The sequence below is a fragment of the Anopheles funestus genome, chromosome 3RL (genome assembly GCF_943734845.2).
Source record: "Anopheles funestus chromosome 3RL, idAnoFuneDA-416_04, whole genome shotgun sequence".
In the NCBI taxonomy this organism is placed as follows: Eukaryota; Metazoa; Arthropoda; class Insecta; order Diptera; family Culicidae; genus Anopheles; species Anopheles funestus.
Window position 1 is genome coordinate 81,824,031 of NC_064599.1, and position 22,505 is coordinate 81,846,535.

The 22,505-nt window shown below is 42.3% G+C and overlaps 3 protein-coding genes across 9 annotated transcripts in view; 2 read left to right on the forward strand and 1 right to left on the reverse strand.

Annotated features, from left to right (window-relative positions):
• Positions 1-22,505, forward strand: part of LOC125771824 (uncharacterized) — a 225,059-nt gene that overhangs the window by 84,681 nt on the left and 117,873 nt on the right. The gene's annotated exons all lie outside the window — the stretch shown is intronic.
• LOC125771829 (splicing factor 3A subunit 2-like) overlaps positions 1-22,505 on the reverse strand; it is a 227,593-nt gene that overhangs the window by 81,449 nt on the left and 123,639 nt on the right. The window lies entirely within an intron of this gene.
• LOC125771798 (protein pangolin, isoforms A/H/I/S-like) lies at positions 38-18,371 on the forward strand. Its single transcript, XM_049442861.1, has 3 exons — positions 38-458; positions 1,449-3,802; positions 5,086-18,371. Exons 2-3 carry the CDS (start codon positions 2,283-2,285, stop codon positions 5,180-5,182), a joined length of 1,617 nt encoding a protein of 538 aa, XP_049298818.1. The 5' UTR covers positions 38-458; positions 1,449-2,282; the 3' UTR covers positions 5,183-18,371.

The following is a 22,505-nucleotide window of genomic DNA, read 5'->3' on the forward strand; positions in this document are numbered from 1 at the left end:
CAAGAAAACTAGTCAAGTTTTTAGAGAATCCCGAAAACCAAGCAAAAGCATAAGTATTCAACCCAGGTTTCAAAACGACCCGTGATCAGCAGCAGAACGGATAGTCCGTGGTGTTGCACAATTCGGGAATTTCTTGGAATGAAAAACCACGGATAAACGAAGACTTATTATTTTCTTCTCCGTGAAAGCAACAACACGTCGAAATACGGGAGAGAAGAATATACGAGCGACGAAAGGAAAATAGGATCAAAAGCCAACCACACTAGGAGCCGCAACAATATCGAAAATTACTGTACGCATTTAATGTGTCGAGTGTCGTCATAAGCATCAGCTTCTCGCTCGTTTCGGAGTGTGTAAAAATCAAGTGTCCGAATGGATAGAAGTTTGTAGATAATGAAACAAGTACGATGGTTTACAGTTCAAAATCGATGCAGTGAAAATCTTTGTGTTTCCTGGCGGTGAGTGATGTCGTCCGAGCACGACAATAAATAGAACAATTGCAGCATATTGTTTGTGATGTGTGCCGCGTGTGGGATGTGCTGCAAAGGTAGAAGCTTGCTGTGCCGGAAAATAAACATCTGTTTTAGCCATCTTGTAATCGGAGAGAGATATGAATAAGGTGTAATGCACAGTGAGCACTCCGTACGAGACGACGGTCTGTTGCTGCGCTTATTGCAATTGTTGCTCCTTCCGTTGCATCGAGACGGAATTTGCTGAGCTTGGCGGCTTGTTTTGCGCGTGGATTATGTGCTGTGAATGGGGGGTACATCGCGGCTAAAGTTGATGACGACGAGTTGGCATTTATTTATAGAATCGGCTCGTTCATTCGTGTGCAGCGTTCTGCTGTTGGAGCATTCATAATTTATGCTTATGCGCGCGTGTACTACAAGTCAATCCACCATCTCTACGCAATTCGTGTGCCATGGCTTTGATGTAACGGGGGAGAGAGCAAAAAAAAAAAAACAACAACAACAACCATATCGTGCAAGATAGTGAACAGCACCGTACACCATATTTCCTGAGAAAGCAGCAACATAAGATGCAACAAAAGAATGTTTCTGTGTGAAAGGTACACATATGCATTTTCCAGGAATATTCAAACAGCAAAACTTGAAAAGGATTATCCACGCAATGATGGTACGTCAGTTTGCTGTCTCCCAGTGTGCTTACCTTCCTGCTGGATCTAAATCATGAGCGAAACACAAGGCGTCTCCATCAGTGCGCTACATACCATCGTCGATACGTGGGAAATACACAGTTCATGCACATGCTGCTAATGCAAACCTTTTGGTCGCCTTCGTGCTGCAATTGTGTATACACGTGTGCATCTGCTTTTGAGTCGTGTGCCCGTGTTTGTGTGACGGTGTGCGTTTACCAAGTGTCAAGCGAAAACATCCAAAAAGTGCAACAATTCGTAAAAGTTAATGCTTTTTTTTATCAAAATGTAGGATGAAATAAGTGCAATAGAATCGGGAAAGGAAGTGTAATAAAGGTTAAGAATTAGTGGGCAAATAGTAAGAGGATGCTAAAGCATCTTATCGGAGCTGCAGAAACACAAATTACCCGAAGCAAATGTCAATCTGGGAATAAACGTGTAAACCACCAAGTGAACCGTATGGTGAAAAAGTGCAATATTACAGTAATCGATCTAGTCACCCATATGTGTTTTTGGGAAATGTTAATTGAAGAAGATCATTAAAAAAAGGGAATCATATCGATCTTTTCACAGTTTCACAGTGCGACCCCTTTGCTGTACTTAGTGGAAAGTGCGGTTTTTTTTTAAGAAAGTTTCTTTCGGTAGTGTGCATTGTATTCCTGCATTCCTGATGTCTCAGCAGGAAGAAAAAAAGGTGAATAGTGCAAATCACTAGTGCGTCTCTCTGTGTTGGTCGAAGAAGAAAGTTTCGCTCTGTATGTAATTCCGTGTGTAACAAAGAATGATGTGCCATATTAGTTTGTATTTATTAAATTTGTATGATCGAAGAAACTGCCGATGTTTTTCACTCCATTTGTGTCGCATTCGGTTGTAAGGGAGAAAACCATAGTTCTAAAGTATCATTAGACAGTGTAATAAGGTGGTGACCGCAAGGGAAATAAACGAAAACAGGAGCTACATCACGGCAAGCGAGACGCGGGGGCATTGTGCAATTATTTATGTACAGTGGCCACCAGGACGGTTTCCGCTGTGGTGGTGGTGGTGGTGGTGTGATACAGCAATCCTGTAGTGCAGCATCCCGTATCGTACGCGACGTCACGAGAACGCTTGGTTTGATGTGCACAGAATGCCCAACACAAACGAAAGCTCACATTCCGGCACGACTACGACGGCGGCGGCGGCAGCAGCAGCAGCGGCAGCGAACGCCGGTGACGACCTCGGCAGCACAGACGAGGTGAAAGTGTTCAAGGACGAAGGCGACCGGGAGGATGAAAAGGCTTCATCGGAGAACCTGCTGGAGGAAAAGTTTAATCTGATCGATCTGACGGAAAGTGCGGAAAATCTGGTTAAGAACTCGTCCGCCCGCCAGGACCTTAGCCCTGCGTATGTGCCCGCCAGCCGCTCCGAACCGACACCGAACAGTAGTGGTGCGGCAGCTGGGAGTGGTGGCGGTGGTGGTGGAGGTGGTAGCGGTGGAACCAGCAGTGCCGGAAAGCTTAACTCTCCGGACCATTCGCCCGGTTTCAGCGGGATGGGTTATCTGCCACCGTACCAATACTCGAGCGGGACGGCCAGCGCACTGCAGGCGGCCGGTTCGATGGGCAAAGGAGCGCTCGGACTGTCCCAGTTCTTCTGCAATGAGGATGTGCTTTCCAATCCACCGCCCGCACACTGTGGCATCTTGCCGTACCAGCTCGATTCGAAAGCGATCGGTCTGTCGGCGCGGCAGTCGCTCTATTCCTTCTCCACCAGCCAATACCCGTACCCATCGATACTATCCTCGAACATGTTGCCCGTTCCACCGTCGTGGCATACACCCTCCATGTACTCTACGGCGCCCACCTTCCGCAATTCTTACCCCTCCTCGTTACAGATCTACACCACGCTGGCCAGCGATCTATACTCGCGCTACCAATCCTCGCAGTCGCTGCTTAACTCGGTCCACTCGCACAACGTGCTTAACCAGAGCTTGCAGCAGGTGAAGCAGGAATCGGGCGTGAGCTTGCTGGGGGCCGGAGGGAACGGAATCGGACCGGATATCGGTGTCGGACATAACTACAGCGTTCGGCAACACGTGCTCAGTCCGGGAAGCAAATCGGCCGTCGTCGATCTACCGCAGGAGCTGACGAATCGTTTCGGTCGGGCACAGAGCGTTGGAAGTACAGGGAGTGGAGGTGGTGGTGGTGGTGGTGGTGGCGGTGGAAGTGCTATCGGTAGCGGGGCAAGCAGTGGCGGAAGCAGTGGCAGCGGAACCGCCAGCGGAGGATCGAAGAAAAAGTGTGCCGCCGAGCGGACACATCAGCAGCAACAGCAAGCGCAACAGCAAAACCAGCAGCAGCAACCAAACCGACCCCATATCAAGAAGCCGCTGAATGCGTTCATGTTATACATGAAGGAAATGCGCGCGAAGGTGGTGGCCGAATGTACGCTGAAGGAGTCGGCCGCCATCAACCAAATACTTGGCCGCAAGTGGCATTCGTTGTCGCGGGATGAACAGAGCGTGTACTACGACAAGGCGCGCCAGGAACGGCAGCTCCACATGGAAATGTATCCCGGCTGGACGGCACGGGATAACTATGGCTATGGTTCGAAAAAGAAGCGGAAAGCAAAAAAGAAGGATCAACTTGGCAGCGAACCTCCGAGCAGGTAAGCTTTTTTCTTTCCTTTTTGTAGTTTGAATAATTTTGTTATTTTCCAACCAAAGAAACGCCGCAAAATCATGAATCACACCGATGATCATGAATGTTGATTGATTTCGGTGTAAGGTCGCACACGCAAGAGGGAAAAAAAACAAACATTCTAGCAACAGCAGCATTTATTTTCGGCCCAAAAGTCGGCGACATGTGTTTCTGCCATGCAGCAAAAACTTTGCTTTTGCTAAAATATAGAAACCGTGTAGCCGAAAGGCTGTAGCTCACAACACATAATAACCGCGCAACATCACACGATGGAGAGAAGAAAAAAACACGCGTGTATTACACGGTGTTTTAACAGCTTAGCAAAGAAACATGAAAGGAGCTAGCTTTACACGCGTCCCGGAGCAAATGCTGGGGCATGTGTCTAGTGTACAATAATTGATGGCAGTTGTTTCCAGTGCGAAGGGAAAAAATATCGTGCTGACCCGAACTCCTGCGTCTTGTAATTTCTTAGTCATTGTTTAACATTGTACAGTCCAATGTTTTTGGGATCGTTATTTGTGGCATCGATCATTCCTTTTTTTTGTTGATGTTTTGTTTCTTCACAAGGCAAACCATCAATTTAATTTGAAAATTTTGTCACTCGGCGAAAAATTTGATCATCACATGGTTGCTTACTATTTCAGCAAGAATTATGAAAACTATACTGGTGGAAATAAATATAAAATCAAAAATAATATTCTTTTTAAGAGTATACAACTAAATTGTGTTAAAATATCGATGAAATTAAAAACGTTTGCATAGTCGAAGCAATGGTGGATATAAACTGCTTGGGGGCTCGTGCATTCCAGGATTAGTTCTTCACTTCTATTTTGTTCGAATATTGGGGAAAAATACCTCCAATATTTATAGTTATTTCCAGCAGTGTATGCGTGATGAAGACGCAGTAATTTTTTGTATAGTTAAGTTAGTAAGTGCGGCAACATTGGTATCAATTTATAAATAAACACAAATACGCCGGAAGCAACATGCCGCATTCCTGAAACAATAAATACACCGACACCAGAAATAGACAAAGGTTACCGAAGAGATCATTCCATTGTCTGGTTCTTTTTCAACAAATTTTTCTCGTCGGTAGAAACTTTGATTAAAACCAGCAAAGTTATATAATTTTTTTTGTAAATTGTTGCTTAACTTATTGCTAACATATTACAAATTAACTTAGCTAAATGTAAGCATCACCGAAACAGTAACTGAAAGCAAGAAACCGTCAAACGATTCACTTTATTGCAGGCGTAAAAAAATTTGTATACGTAATGAGGAATCTGACAACTACGATGGATCGCGTATGTCGGACGAATACATGGGAAGTTACGGGACGGTAGTGTAATAAAACACCTCTAATGCATCTCCCTTCCTGACCGACCTGAGCCACCTTCGCGTGCCGCCACGTTGAGGGTCTTTGCTGGGAAGATCTGGGCCCACACCTCCCGAATACATCCCAGCAACTCCCTCGCCACGGTAAAGGAAGCAGCAGCGGCGCGATGAGAAACGCGAAACCTTACCCAATAAGACTTCAAACGACACCGTGTATATGTGTAGGAACTAGCAGCATAAGTGAAACAATCGTTTGGGAGAGCAGTGCGTGCCAAGCCTAAGGAGAACGAATAGTGGCGATATCTCTGTTAGCATTTAGCGTGAGGATCGGAAAATGTTTTACTTTTAGACTCAGCCAAAGGGGGGAAACGACACTCACCACTCAGGGGTGGGGAAGTTGTGCCAGAACGAATTTCTTACGTTTTTAGTCATCTGTGTTCTATTACATTGCATAATGTGTTTGTAGGTGGTAGAAATACTTGGCCAAAGATAATGTAAGCGGGGGAATGAGATAATAGACACAATGTAATTGTTGAACATAATTTCAGTGCAATCCTGCAACTCCTGACGAATGCACGCCGAACACACATCTCTAGCGAAAAATTTTGGATGGTGATACTACACCGGATACTATTAATTTCTGTTCTAAGAAATTAAAAGAAACCTCCCCAAGAAAGCTAATATCCATTTTGGAATCGTACTTAAACCTGCCCTGAGTTCACCAAACAAGTAGGAAAATGGAAGGATCAAACGTTTGGGCATTTTTTGAGTTCAAGCTATAGTTGCAGGCAGTCTCAATGAAGAGAAATAGGCGTGCGTGTTGCCTCGAGGGGTCGAGCACACCTACTCAGTCGAATTAATAATCAAGTACAGGGATGCCATCGTTGGCACAAAAGAATAGGAAGATACCACAGAGATTAAAACTCAGAATTTCTCTAGACTCTTATGCACAGCATTCTTGGAGCGTGTTATATTGTTTTTTTTTTTGTTTTTGTGGAAATATTTGGCAAAACAAAGGAGTTTTAGTTTAGTTTCCTTTCTGCATCATCACGTGGAATCATGCGTTGGTTTGGGAACCAGTGAATAAACGAGCTATAGTCAATCGGTAAGTCAATATCATCATGATGAGAAATGGTTGCAACCTGTGTGGAGTCTTTTTACAAACAGCTAAAGATGATTCCAAAATCCAGAGGTTAGAGATCCTTGAATATACATATATATATACATATTATATATAAAGATATACATTGTAGGTATTTTTAGCAGATAAGAGACAGAAAAGGGTTTTCTTTTCGTTTTTTGTTTTCGATAATTGCTGTACGAAGGATCCCGATCGGTTTGCAAAGAGCGGCATAGACATTGAAGTTGCTGGAGGAGAATCGTATTGAATTGTGAACTAATTTGACATTTAGTTTTTGCTGCTTTTAGTTAGAGTCCCTCAAAAAATGTAGAGTTAAAAAGTGTATATGACCTTAGTTTTACGTCAAATCATTCTCGCTATTATGTCTCGTTTAATGTCGCCCATGTGCCTGGTGTTCTGGCAACAAACATTGCCCTGAAACGTTGGCTTATGGTGCAAATGTTTGTAAAATTAATAAGTCATTCAATTTAACTGTAAAATTGTGTTTATGGAACAAACAGAAGAAGAAAAAAGCCCTCCACGGCGTACACCGTTTATCGTTATCACCTGTCAATTTGGAACCGTAAACATCTCAACCGGAACTACGTTAATTTGCGCTGGAGCTGGATTTTCATCACCGTTCGTTGCTATCATAATGCTAGAACTGATAACGGGGAGGGGTGGTATAAACATCGTGCCCAGGCTCTAACAATATTCGAGTATTGCACCTTTCGCACAATGGTAGCAGAAGAATGGATGGTACCGGAACAAGGCTAATTAAAAACTTCCGCGAAACCGAACCGGAGTTCCCTCGGTAATCATCATTCTTTTTTCAATACCATCTCCCTCCATCGTGTCCTGGGTTTAGCCAGGACAGTTCTGCCCTGTCCATCTCGTTTTGCTCGGTGTCGTGCGCCATTTTGCGCCCTTAATTTCTGTGGCCTATGCCTCTGGTGCTCTGGTAGACGAGCGAAATTGAACCTTCGGGTTTGTTCTACGGCATAGGGATCTGTCGGCGCCTGTATCCTTCTTACCGTCGCAAGGGATGGTGAAAGTAAGAATGTAATTGTATGTGTATGCGCCTCAGTGAGAAGGTGGAGTTGAGTTCTCGTCCCCGTGCTGATGGTGTGCCGTTTGCAGTCAGCTTTAGTGTCATCATTAGAGGATTCGCTAATAATCGGGTTCGCGCTCTGTTGGCACGGGAGTAACAACGGCGCTCTTAGACTCGTGGTTTTCGTGAGGGATAGATGAACTCAACCGAGGCTCTAGCGGGTTAGGGCTTTAACTAGGGGGAAAAATAAAATCTCCCTCCATCTTTCTCGCTCTCTCCTCCCCGCTGTCTGTTCCACCTTCACCGCTTTACTATTGTCGTCAATGTACCCGGTAACATCATCTCATCATCGAAGCGAAGAACGAAAGATGCTGTTTGTTCTGAAGTAATCGAAAAGGGAGTATCCCGGAATACGAACGGTGTACACGGGGACCAAACCATGCATCATGTGTTTCGAATAAATAATTTTAATCTTCTAAATGAGAATCGTGTAAAGGAGGGCATTCGGGGTTAGAATCTGCAGAACTGTCGTTAAAAAAACGACAAAATGATAGGAGCAATAGAAGTTGTGGTTTAGAATCTGTTAAATGTTGTTGCCCAGTTAAAAGAAGCTAATTAGAAGTATAATAAAATACTTTTTTGCTCCTTTCAGCCATTTTTTGTGAGCAAGAAATAGACACTACAAAACGAAATGGATTAGCATATGTTGAAAGGTAACGAATGTGAAGCAAAATTACAAGTTGTTGCAACACACCAACACAAAAACCCTAGACCACGATCCATTTCATCGTAACATTTAATAAGCGTCCTAGGCTTGAGGGTTGAGTGAAACGTTTCCATTTTTTTCCCTTCGAATGCGGTGGACCGGGTTGCAGTTAGCATAAAAAGGGATTAATGCATTGTGTGCATCACCGTCGGTTCTTTCATACACAAACACACACACACACACAGAGACGTGTCTTGCAGCGAAACAATGCAGTAGAATGCCGAACTGAAATGACACAACTACTGCATGTGTGTAGCGCGTATTATCATCGTGATGAATTTACTTGCGAAATGCGCTCATTCATCGGAGTGGGGGTTTTTTTTTATTTTCTATGTCATTTTGGAAGTGAAGTGAGCGTAAGCAAGGCTACTACTAGTAGGTGCACCCTATATTCCACTTGTGTGCCATAGACGCACGACATGTATGGGCCGCGCCCCGGGGATGGGTTTAATCTTTAAATGATTTCTAGGACGACGCGAAAGGGACGCCCGTAAGGGCTCAGCTCAGCATCCCTTACACAGGGTCGGAGGGATAGAGCGACGAGAGTGTGAGACACAGGGCCAAAGCGTATTTACAACAGAAAGGCAAACAAAAGCGGCAACTTTTAACAACAACAATAACAATAACCACAGCACACGCACACACACACTCCCATCCTGCCGTGTCTTTCGTGCGTCCATATAAAAGCCACAGTGAAAAGGTGGAAGAGCTCTAGCGCGAGCGAAAGGGAGGTTTTTTTTTGGGGGCGAAAAATAAAGGATGTAAATATAATTGTAAACAATACTTTGCCTCCATTCCATTCACTGGTTCGCGCACACAGGCATTCATTGCGTCACAGGCGTCCTCCATCGTGATCAAGTATCTTGTAGGAACTCTCAGGTCGCAGGAACTTTTCTCATCCATTCGGCACCAGGAAGGTGAAATCCTATAGTACACACGGTGTGTAGGCTTTACATACATATACCAACCAAAAGCGAGAGAGAAAAAAAAGCGCACACCGTCCCCGCGCACCCATTTGTTGACGTTTTGCCGGACGGACCGGGGGGGGGGGGGGGTTGTTCATGTAAACAGCATATGGCTTACGCGAGGAAAAACATCATCGTTTTGATATGGTTCAGCTGGTGCTAGACGAAGTTTCACGCGTGTTTTGCCTTACCGGGCAAAAGAAAATGAAGTGCTTGCCTTGTAGTGGTGAAGAGTATAAGGCGAATAAACACAACTAAGGGGTGTACTACGGAAAGGGGGGCGGGGGATGGTCCGGTACCATTAGGCAAAGGAAGGAGGAAGAGTTGAAGATATTTTTCCCTCACGAAAGAATGAGGATTTACCAATTCATAAAATGATACGATTTATTCGACTTGATGTAGTAAGAAGGGCAGCTCTGGAATGTATGTAGCACGTGGTTATTGCTGATTGTTTGGTGTCGCTCTTCAGTACACCACTTTTCTGGAAGAAGGTGAGATTTGAGTACAAATCTTTGCATTTGATTGACATGAAGTTTCATAGAGGCAATTGTTACTAACAACAAACTGACTGAAGATTACAATTGATGACTTCGGTCCACGAAATGACCAGGAAATTAGAAATTGAGAGAGTTGACAATGGGCAAGATTGAACAAGATTGAAGTAATGGTTCCATCATAAACCAAATATCTATTGAAATCGATCGATCTAGCCAACAATCGATCAACAATCATGAGGAAATGGAAAAATTTTAATATTATTAAACCAAAATCGCTGGAAAATTGAAACAGTTTCACAATGCCTAATATTGCATCTCTCAGTTCCGTCGTCTGCAGACACAAATACGGTGTGTCGGATGGAGTCGGTCCACATTGAACCGTGTGTGGAACATCAAACGCAACAACGGCCCAACAACACAAATTTCCCATTCACCCATTTTCTAGCGATTAGAATATGTTGACCAAACCTAAACTAAAAGCATCAACCCAATCCACCTATCAGATGGGAAACAGTTCAAGGAAGGAAAAGCGCGAAAGGAAAAGATAAACTTAAATAAACAAATATCAATATGTGATGTTGTATGGGGGCGTGTGTGTGTGTGTGTGTGCGTACTTCCCTTAGATGTATAAATAACCGAAACAAAACAAAAACAAAAAGATTAATGTTTTGTTGTGATGTACACCGATTATCTTTTTCCTCCCTTTAGACCGGTTGGACAAGAAGTGGGCGAAAAGCCAGACAAGGGGAAAAAAGTGATGTTCATGCACAAGTTTCAGTGTCGGCATTTCTTTACATATTTCCCCGCGAAGAAAATGGAACGAGTTTTACCTTTATAATAGAATCGAATTGTAACTGTTTCTACAGGGTGTAGCTGAAAGTGTTATTAGACTTTTTTTTTTAATTTGATTCATCACCTGTAGAAAATGGCGGACAGCGATGATCAAAGATCCTGTGGCATTGAATTTTCCAAACAAAAACAAAAATAGGACTCAAGAAAGGATTATTCGGGTCGTTATATCAACGTGCTTTTACTGCTTTTTTCAGCATAACAGTTGTTTTCCATTTTTACAAAGAAAAGAAAAATCGAATATTATCATATTGACACACCCTGTGTTAAATTTTATTTTTCTGCATATGTGTTTTTCCCATACTGAAGCACTTGTTCCTTTAGTAAGTAAACAGTATCCTATTTGCTACTAATTACAACAACTCGTGTACAAATCTATGTTTACATTCACAAATTTCCACGATTCCGATTCTCCCCTCACTCGCTATGAGTACAGCAATGGAAAGATAAATAATACCCAACAAAAAACCAAAAAACCCGAATTGACAACGATAACAGCACAAGAATATCCGGAAGGATATGCAAATTAAAACCTCGGAAAGTCTGAGAGGATAACGTCGTAACCGCACCCCTTCAAACAGATGATGCGCGCGAGATGAATGAGGTGAAAACTTTCCCTTCGTGTTTTTTTTTGTAATGAGAATTTTCCACCATACTTTATCATCGACCGAAAATTTCCTCTTTCTTGTCTTCGAGCGATACCGTTTTGTTGTTTTTTCCCTAACAGAACATTTCAAGTATTATTTGGACAAATATAGCTTGTTTCCTGGATGAAGCATTTTTAATATCGGCCCTTTTGGGGAAAGCTGCCGGCTCTGGCGGAATATTCACGAACGGTTGAATGTGATTAGACGGCCGACTCAATGTTATCCCCCCGTAACACCGAAAGGTTTCAGATTACATTGCACATGTTCGAAACAGCGTGTAATGTTAAATATTTCAATCTGGTAGAAAATATCGAAGGGTGTTCCCCGCTACGGAATTCTAGATAGTTTCGAGTGAAAGAATCTGTCAAGCAGCGGACAAATAAATGCTGCTTGTAAAAAGGGGTTTTTGGCGTACAAAATCTGCGCATGATTACGCAGCCGTGTAAAAGCACGTATGCTCCTTGGTCTTTCGCCGTTACAATGCAGCATTTGCTGTGTGCACATGCACGGACAAGATTTCACTGTTTCTAATGGTTCGCATTTTTTTCCGATGCATTCTAATGTTATGCAAGTCTTTCCTTTTTGCGCTCCTCCTCTTTCCTACAAAGTTATTCAACACGTACAACAAAAAAAAAAACGTCAGCAAAATCTACGCAAAACCATCTCGGGGAAAAAAGAATGCCAAGCATCCTCTTCAGGTCAACCAGAAGAAGGATTGCAAACCCGGTTCGGATAGGCTTTTGAGTTCTACTTTTAACCTATAACCCTTCTAGAGAGGGAGAGAGAGAGAGAGAGAGAACGAGAGAAAGAAAGAGAGAGAGAAAGATAGTATGTTGGCTCTTAGTTATGCACAAAAGAAGTCTATGGAAAGGATGTAAGATGTTAACGTCGCTCCTAAGGTCGGTTTCAATGCTTCGGAATTGTTGTTGTATTATTGTACTTCTTCCCATTTTGCGGTGCATGGAGCAAGAAATGTGTGCTGCAGCACAACGGAAGGAATGCATCGCGAAAGGATTTTTGTGAAAATGTCATGCACTTTCTTTTTTTGTTTTGCGCTGAGGGTGCAGTTGTGCACGTGCATTTATAATGTCACTTGACACAGATAATTCACTACTTTTGTTAGTGTTTGGATTGACTTCGGTTTTGCTATAGTTTGAGGAAATCTGTGTTGATTTGGAAACTGCTACCCAGAGCATTGTATGGTTAAAATTTCGCTCTTATTGTATTCATTATTTCGGGGTCTTGTAATGATTTAATCAAGACATATTTCCGGTCCCAAATCTTCGCTAGAAATGTAAGATTATTTATTTGAAAATGTAACTGCATCGAATTCTGGAGTTATTCAGAGAATTCCTAAAATAGCCCAACGTTTTTGTCGACTAACGGTCGATAAAGAGCGGTTAGAAAATTAACTATGAAGAGGCAGAACATTTTTTTGTCACCAACTAACTGGAAAAAATCACTCCTTACAAAAAAGACGAGTTGAGATTAGATTCGATCCAGGACATTCAGTGTATTAGACCAAGCGTCGAAGTACAATTCCTCGGAAGTCCTGTTAACAGAGGCACATATTAATTTATGTCCTCAGTTTCTTTCCTTTTGTGAGCTTTGAATGTGTTATACTCAACAAAGGAAGAATTTGCTCATTATGTATCATTACCCAAGGAACGAGTTTCTGCCACATTTCCCAAACACTCGCTCACTTGGTGAGCAGTGAGAAATGTTTTTAATAACCTTTTTGAAATATGTTTTAACATTCAATTTAAATCATGCTGTGATTTGTTTCCGTGTACAGCGCAAAGAGAAAGAGCGAAAAAAAACATACATTTTCCGGTGCCACACGTCTACGTCCTTATTACCGGGTTTCAGTAACGACTGTCAAAACCGGATGTCGAGAATACAAACAGGATTTCGACCCAATGTGATCCTTCGCTACAATAATAGGTTTTAGGGCACGCTTTTAATGGTCACGTGCCGTGCCAGTGTAAGGTGTATGGAAATTTTACAAGCGCACAAAAAATGACTATTCTACGACAAGGAAGAGCAGGGGCGCGTTTTTTTTTGTTGCGATAAGCATTTCCAAATGCCGGGCATTAACAATGGAGACCAGAAGAAAGGATAAGGGGAAAAATAGAGAAGAGCATTCTTAAAAGACCATTCCAATGTCTAGAGCAGCAAAATCAATGAACTGAGACGTTTTGTAAGGGTTTTATATTTTTTTGTGGTAAGATTTTATTCCATCATAAGTTGGACCAATCGAAACCTTTGAGTTGAGGGGTTAGTGCTTTTTTTTTTTGCTCCGCTTACCTCCGCTCGTTATGTTTTTTCCAAGGGGTATAATGATTGTACTATCATTACCATCGCTAATGTCGACAACACCGGGAGAATTCATCGATTCCATCGATTAAGCATGTCGAGCGACAAACACAAGCGCCCCCTGGAGAGGAACGGTGGAATGAGATTTTAAAATATCCCTTTTTGGCCTTTTCGAGCTGGAAGCAAAGGATATTCGTTCGTTCGTTGTACGATGTAGACCGAGAGGGTTAGAAGGATTTCATTTTGCAAATTTTCAGGCGATGCTGCTGGTTTCCTAATGCTACAACCCTTCACCCCGTGCACGGTAGGCGGAATTTGCGCTTCACCGGCAATTTGATAAACACGAGCAGTAAAAGTGTGCCGTAGAAGGGAGGAATAAGGCGCAATGGAGCTAAGGCAAGCTCCACAAAAACACAACTCCACCACACACTCGTGTTCGTTGGCGCTTCAACTGGGACGTTGATGAATGCAATTCTGCAAGGCGGTTTGCTGACGGGCTGACAACTTGGCTGCAGCAACCCCAGCACACACACACCTGTTATTTACTTGCCTGTGGTGTGGCAGCCCGGCACCACCAGGCTCACATGAGCCCCGAGACACATGGGAAAGGTGTGTGTTAGTGTCCGTACCACCACATGGCCGCTTAATATTTGCCGGCGGTATAAAGAACTAAAGAAGGCAAAATGCGCGAAGAAAAGGGGTGGTTGGGTAGTTTGAATCCACTTTCAATTCGTGCTGACTTTTCGACCCGGTTCTCTCGTGTGTGCATCCTCTGCATGCAATCAAAAATGTGCTTTCACAGCCAAACCGTGCCATACTTACATCGCGCAAAGGAAAAAAACCCTTCCTTTTTTGCCCTATGTGCCCCTATGTAAACGTTTGTTTCTTTGTACGCGTACACGTCATGTTGGGAATGGCGTACCTGCCGAGTCGACGAGGAGCCCTCCTGTGCGCTGTGAAGATCCTCGCTTGGCTAGACGATCGATTACGAATTCAGGCCTTGTTTTAAGTGTGGTCGGGTTGGGAGTTCCTTTCTTTCGAGATGGCAAAGAGAAAACGGGACAGCAATAGTTTACCTTTTCATTAATCGAATGAAACGAATGTCCTTAAAAGTTGAAGAACTACAAAGTTGTATGATGTTCAATAATGTCAAAAAATATAATTCCTCAACATTTATTTACTTACTTTTTTGCAAATTTGTTTCAAATTTCTTTTAATTTATTTGAATTCTTGTTAGAATATTACAAAAAATCATCGCAAGAGGAAACGTCCTCTTCCGCTAACAGTCGAATCCTTTAATTTTTTTTTGAACTATTTGAAAAATTATATTGGAGAAGTGTTTTTCATCACTTATTTGAGTGTTTTGGGTTCTATCTTAGCAATATAGGCAATATTCGGCAAATGTTCTCCTTTAACTATTGGAGAGTTCCCCTGGACATCCCTATTATGTCAGTTTGGCGGTTTATTTCGATGAACGAGTAGTTGCCAAATATCCTGTGGAATAAATAAAAAAACGCAAGCTATGTGATACACCCTGTATATTGAATGGTTGAAGAAATGGTTTTAAAAGGAACTTTTGCACCGATGATGATGATGGTTGCCTGCCGGAACAAAACAGCGAACACTACGGGACGCTACATCTGCAAGATTGAGATTGCGGCGAATTGCAAAACCCCCGTCGCAGCAGGGTGTCGAAGGAACGCAAAACAATGGAGAGAGGGGAGTGGAGAATAGGGATAATAATTCCGGACATAACGAATGTATTAAATTTAATTATCCTTTCAACGAAACTCCACTCCACAGATAATACTTTCGCACCGGTTCCGAGTGAGTGATTGTTGTGAGGTGGTTTCGACAAGTCCGGGGTTGGTTTATGCTTTTCCAGCCTGTGTCTGCTGCCGGTTCCATTGTCACGAACTTTGTTGCGTAGATAGTATGTAATCATTTTTGTGGTAAAATATTTCAAGAGCGCAAGAAAATCGTCATCTGGCGTGGTCGGTGGGGCGTCTTTTTTGTTAATGCAACAACCGACTGGGTTGATATTAGTGATTTGCTACCATTCCTTACAAGCAAATCTTTTGCATCAAGTGGAAAACAATAAGCTTCACTTCACTTTCTGCCCCTGTCAGCAGTTATTTTCTGTTCATTTTGCAACAAACTAGATGACAGACCCGTGTCCTACGACAAAATGCACAAATCAATCGCCTCCTGCTTCTCGTTAGCTGTGTACGGGCGTGTGTTGATGCGGAAAGGTTCCTTGCCAATTGTGCACGATGACGATGGAGTGTGGCTGTTCCCGGGAACATCGAAGCGACCCAACGTTACCGATGTTTGTCGTTCAGCTTTGTAATTTGTTCCATTTGCGCACCAGGGAATCACCCAGAGAGACCGGATCGTAACGGGCATACTCAAGCGGCTGTTTCAAGCCCTGCAGCAGCAGCATCGCACTAGAGAGCAAGAGTAGCCCCATTGCATGAGTGATGAAGCGAATCAACGCGCAATCGCTTGTACAAGCGGCCGCGGCACGGTACACCCGATGGAAGCGTGCTGATCAAGAAGCAAGTTTTTAATGAGTATTTACCCATAGCATCAAATCTTCTGTACAACCGAACCATGTTGTAGCGCCTTTTTGCAGGGAATTTCAAGTCTCTCTGTCCTAGGTACGAATCAGCTAGGAAAGTAGCGAAAGTAAAAGCCTGTTTGCGTAACATATTTTCCACCGACTGGCACTGGAACCGTTGGTGTTTGTAGCCGTACCAAACACTTGGACATATTCCTTTAGACGCTTCATGGAGGAGGACATTTTCCGCTCCGATCGCCCCGAGTTACGGTCATGTAACGTTTTTTTCAAACTTTATGCAAATTTGCGACAATAATCAGAATTGATAGAAGAATGATTTGACTGTAAAAACTGTTCGTCAAAAGCGTGAAACAAAGAGAAGCAAAAGAAAATGCCAATGCCCCGAACTCTCAGTCGAAGTGAGAAAATCATTATAAATTGTTGCGGCCCTCATGACTATGACGATAAACGAGCAAGCATTTGAAGAAACGATTTGCTTTGTGCCAAAAAAAACGGAAAAGAAAAGGGGTAACAATTATTTAAGGCTTGAGCAATATAATCTGTTCGTAGCTAGTCAAGAAGTAACACGTAAAGTAGGATTAAATCGAATCGCGCAGGGCCGGAGAGAGAGAGAAAAAAAACAAAGAACAAATTAAAACATTGTATAAAAGCGAATGTTTTTTTATTTGTGTGTGTATGTTGAATATGTCAGCAAAAAAGAAGAATTCAATTCGAAACATTTGTGATCATAACGAGAGTGTTTGTCATTGGTTTTTAACATTTCTGTTCCTTATGTTGTTTCGGTTTTTTGTTTGGTTTCAATTGAAACGCGTTACACGCAATAGCTGACACACCACTCATAGCGAATTTTCCGTGTATTTAGGTTTCCTCCAAACCCCCTACCCCCCCTTTTGCGGCAAAGAAGAGAAAGAGACTTGATTATAGAAATACAGGGAAAATCATTGATAGCCATTTCAAACTGCGACACATCTTACAAGGCGGCGGCAATATTGCAATGATGAATTATTTTAGATTAATTTACTAGAAACAAATGGTTATATTAAACAAACAAAAAAAAAACGAAGAAACAAAAGTACGAGAAGTGTAATAAGATTTGGCATATAGCGATTACACATTCGGAGAAAATTCACTATTGAGATCTTGTCTTATCGTACCGTACTTTTAGAGCAATTTCAATTGAAATCTCAATTCAAAATGTGAACCATCTTGCTGATAAAACACTAGTGAGTCACTAATTTCACGGACAAACGTGTACAGGGAAGGTTATAAAGGCTGGTAACAAACAAAAAAAAGAACAAACGGTGGATTAAAGTTTGCAAACCCGGAAAAGAACACAACTAAGTCAACTAACTCGAATGAGGGAAATTTGAGGACGCCAAAAATGTATAATGCCAAAGCAAAACAGCAAAGTTAGGGAGAACGGATGGTGAAAAACAATGTGGAAAAAAAACGATCGAATTTATCACAAAGTAATTATTTAAAATAATGACTTTTTTTTAGACATTTTGTAAACAATCCTTTTTTAAGAGCTTAAACGAACAAAAAAATGAAAATCTGCGCAAGGTTTAACGACGCGTTTACCGCCAATAAGATAAAAAACTAAGCTGTATCTAGCAGATAGAGAAAAGGAAACAAAGAGGAAAGAAAAATTGTAAAGTTTAGCGAGTTATGGTGTAAGAGTACTGGGAAATGTAGGGAAAGAAATTGGGACAAATAAATCCACACACCCATCAACACCCAGGGAACATCAATGGAAACGAATCACCACTTTCAAAAAACAAAAGTGAAACAAAAAACATGTAAATACCCTAACGAAACAATTGTGGCATGTCTGTATTACATGTCCTACCGTAAAAGAATATTAAACAAAACCTTGTACACAACGCAAAAAAACATCGTAAAATTAAAGAAAAGCTATAACCGGGAAGAGAGAGAAATAAAACCAAACGGAAAGAATTCATCTGGAAAATTAGAACAGTTGGCTCTCTGCACAAAGGAGATAGAAACCAGGACATAACATTTTTCTATAGTTCGATGTCTAACGCAAGGACAATGAAAGAAAACAAAAAATATGTGAAAGTGTGTGTGTGTGTGTGTTGGAAAAGTTAAACCCCCCAAAAAAAAAGGAGCAGAGCGCAAAGAGTGCGTGTGAAAAAATTAAGTAAAGAAAAAAAAACAAACAATATTTGTGAAAATAAAAAAAGAGCTATATATACAACAGAAGAATACGAGAAAACAGGATTCAAGAACAGAACAGGATAAGCAGACCGAGGAGCATAGTTTGCAAACAGAAATAAGGCAACAAACAAACCAAAAAAAAGAACAAAAAAAAAAGAGAAAAACGAAGAGGATTGTAAAACCACATTAGAAGAAAACACAGTACATGTTATTGTAATCATTTAACAAGTGATTTATGTTTTGTGATTTATTGCGAAAACAATTGAGAAAAATAGTTGATTTGCTTGTGGAGATTTCAATACATTTCCTGCAAAATTAAGGAGCGGTTCAACATGGTAAGTATTATAGCAAGTTATAGTAAGTATTTATATAAATTTAATAAGCATATTTTTTTTTTCTTTTTCATAAAAGTGGGTTATTTCTAATAAGTAATGTAGGCCAAACCAAAAATGGCAAAAAAATGTAATTAAATAATTATGGAATCATCGCAAAGCTTAATCCAGCAACAAAACGCTTGATGGAGGCGCCTGGTATTTAACCTTGTTATGGAGTGAAGTGCAATAATTTTAGAACGAAATTAAAGGTTCGCTTTTAATAATAGAAATGTTGAAATAAACATCTGCGATGGTTTACTTTTGCATAACATAAAGCATGAGCGTAATTACAAACAATAATACCCATCCAAACTAGTGTATTTGTTATAAAACAGAGCACCGAAAAGAGCATATTATTCCCTTGTATCGCTTTTGTATCGTGACAAACCACTGATGAAGCGTAGAATGCGATTGTTATTTGCATTCTTTTGGGTTTTTTTCCGCCTCTTCTCAATGTTCCGGCCCACCCCCGGTGTCGACGAGATCCAACTGCCAACCGGGATAATGGTGCACATTTCCGCACATTCTTCCGGCATTATTTGGGGAGGTGCATAAAAAGGGAAGGTGGCGGTGGGCATATGTCTTATGTTGAATTACATAATTTGTTGTGAATTATTATGAGCATTATCACATCGTTGTTCCACCCGTAGGCATTTTGTTCATTTCCTTCTATTTTTTTTCCTATGATATAAATTCAACGGAACCAAAGGGAGCTGGCAAAAGTGTTTTGTCATCAAACAAGGATAATCGGTTGAAGCTGACATTGGGGGATGAATGGGGGGGAATATGCATTCGAAGTGCTCAAAGCAAATAGAGGAAGAAGAAAAAAAGAATGTAAAGAAAACAACCACCAGTTCATTGTTTTCAACGCTACCCAAATGATATTCCATGACGTGTGCGTGAGTGAGTGATATCCCTTCGGTTTGGGGGGAAGATGTACATTTCCCTATATCCTAGAGACCTGCCGGCTGAAAAGACAAAAGGCGAGGAGCGATCGTTACTTGTGTTTCCATTTGGTGTCGGTGTGGTAAGGTATTGTTTTTTGTTTCGTTTCATTTCGTTTTGTTACCCATCTCCACCTAGTGTGTCAAAGTTTGTGCCTGGCGTGCTAAAAAATGTGCTACACTCGACAGCGCCGCCGGCAACGGGCTGGCGACAAGCACACAACAGGAAACAAATTGTGCAGTCACATTCGCCGGAGACGCAGGCAAGTGATAAATAGAACTGGTTCGCAATTAATGAGCGGCACCTCCAGGAATATTGTGTACGCCCTCTCCAAAAAAAAAACACAAGGAAAGAAAAGAATCTGGCCACATTCATTCGCAATCTCTGTTGCAGTGGGAGGGTGCAAACAATGAATGAGTGATTAAAAAATTTGCACCTCCACACCCGACGGTGGAGCGACGTGGTGTGCTGGTCGGCCCTGTCCGATCTGTCATCATGACACTCGCGCGCCACTAGGCGCCAACGTAAACCAACATGGAACTGGCGCATAAGTAGTACGGGGTAGTAGCCGCCACCGGGTTGGGTTTCCGCCGGTTTTCGGTTCGGCACCAGCATGGTGGCTGGTGCTGGAGAGTTAACACAATTAGTCACAACAATCCTACCTGATGGCTTCATCACTCGGGGCCCACCTGGAGATTTGTTCCACTTCGTTTCATGTGGTGCATCGCCGTCGCCCGGCGATGCAGTTTGTAACGAGCGGATGTAAACAATTTTCACTTAAATGCATCCAAAACCCCAGCCGGTAAGTGTGTTATGGAATATAAATATATTGTTCATTCTCTCATCTACACTAAAGCATTCAATTTCTACCGTTTTTTTTGGTTATAAAAATGTATTTATTGTCGACATCTTAGAGGCCGTACCGAGAGAGTTAAAACTATTTAATTTGCGATAAATTTCCTCTCATCGTACGTAGGATTTTTCAGATTATATTGATTAAAGGAACAATTAACAACTTTATCTACTACTTCCTTAAATATTTAACCTTCAGTTAAGCAATCTTTTCAATGCCGATTGGGACCCAATTATTAGTTTGATAAGTTTATTAATTGCAATATAAAACTATCTATCTTGCCAAGCATCGCTCTTTTTCACTGGCAATGAAAATACATAAGAGCAGCACACCGGTAGAGTAGTGACTTCGAACAGTACGATTCGAGCCGAAATCGATAATCCCTCCGCTTTTTGCCTCCCTTCTAACACTCGGACATTTCGAGACGGAGTGAATTATTACATGATTAATGTTGTAAATATTTGGATAAGAAATGTTCATCTCTGCCACTCTGCCTCTGCCTCGGTAGAGCGGCAATGGATTATGACCATCGACCCATCGACAGCCAGCAATGGGAAAAGACCAGCTTCATTGTTTCTTCCTTACCTTCCCTTTCGTTCCGCAGATTGCAGACGGAATTTCGAGCGGAAATATCATTCGCCTAGGTGTTTGGCATCGCATACTTCCACAAACAGGATATCTACCAGAGGTTCAAATTTATCGAACTTGCCTTCATCGCCTTGTTCACCGTTGGCTGGTCGGATGTAAAACAACTAATTAGTCAACATTTGAGCGGCGGGGAAGCATTGTGGAAGAAGCATTTTATTCACAATTCGATTCATTCCAAATCCAGCAAGACTAACGATTTCTGCTAGATCTCTTTCCCCGGCACTAACAATCTGCTTGTCAATCATTACTAAAACTAGAAACTTAAACATCCGCTTGTAGGGCGAACAATAACTTTTTGATCGACAGGGAAACAACACAATTCACACGATACAATAGCCTTACATGATGTGTATTGATACATAAAGTGACTTTCTTTTAGTGGCCTCTTTAAGAACTTTAAGACAAAATACTAATTTTATCCTTTTTTATATGTTTCTCCAATATTTATTTCTATAAATACAAAATATTGTTTTCTGAAATTTTCACCAACACACACACGCATGGCAAACATTGTAAAAGCGAAGTGAAGTCATCGCGATCGATCCACAAATCCACGTTCTCGAAAATCGAAACTTCCCACAACTGCCCTTGTACTCGGCTGCATCTTTTGCAAACCGCTTCCCTGATGCAATTGCACTTGCACTACTTTGCCCTTCCTTCCACCACCCTCTTTCATCCCTTTGCAACCCCACATCCCCCCTCCCACCTATCACTCACATTCCCGCCATCTTACTAATGCTCAAACCATCATCTGACACATCGCGCGGTTTACTTTACGCTTTTACTCTCTCTGTCTCTCGCTCGCTCTATCTCACTCTTTCCCCTTTTCGCTCGCTCGCTCGCTTGTACTTTGTCGTAAATGATGGCTGTCGGGAAATGGGAAGCAGTAGCAGCAGAAATTGTTGCCTTTTTCCAATTTACTATTATTGATTAAAATCTTGCAAGCGCAACAATCTACAAAACGAACCGAACCGAACCAAACAGAAACCGAGATGAACTGAACTGTGTGTGTGTGTGTACTCGAACGAATATAGCCGGAATCGAGATGAAAATTGAACGTGCTGGAAGCTGGACAGGACGATTGTATGGATGCGAATGTACCAGTGTCCGGGGGGAGGAGGGTGGTGTACGGGTTTTTGCCCATCAACTGAGCTACCCGTGCTCGCTGTCCTTCGCAGGTCCTCCGGTCGTCGTCCGCAGATCAGGGTCCCGGGGTTTTTGAAGCATTTCCGAGGTAGGGTAGCGCAAACTGACGCGAAAAAAGCAATGGAGAAACAAGGGAGAAAGAGCGAGGGGAGGGGGGGGGGCAGGTCGGTTATGCTATAGCATGCCGCATGCTCCATCGACGCTACCGGCCTCAGGGGTTGTTGGATGAGTTTGATATGGTATGCTGGTTCTGGCAAGTGGCAGTATGCCTGGCCCCGCACTTTCCTTTCGAACATTTATCCCACGCTCGAGCTCAGGCCATCTCCGCACCCCAACCCAACCCAACTTCGTCCCCTCGTCACCTTTCCTCATCTTCCTTAGCCACAGAAAGGTAGGATGA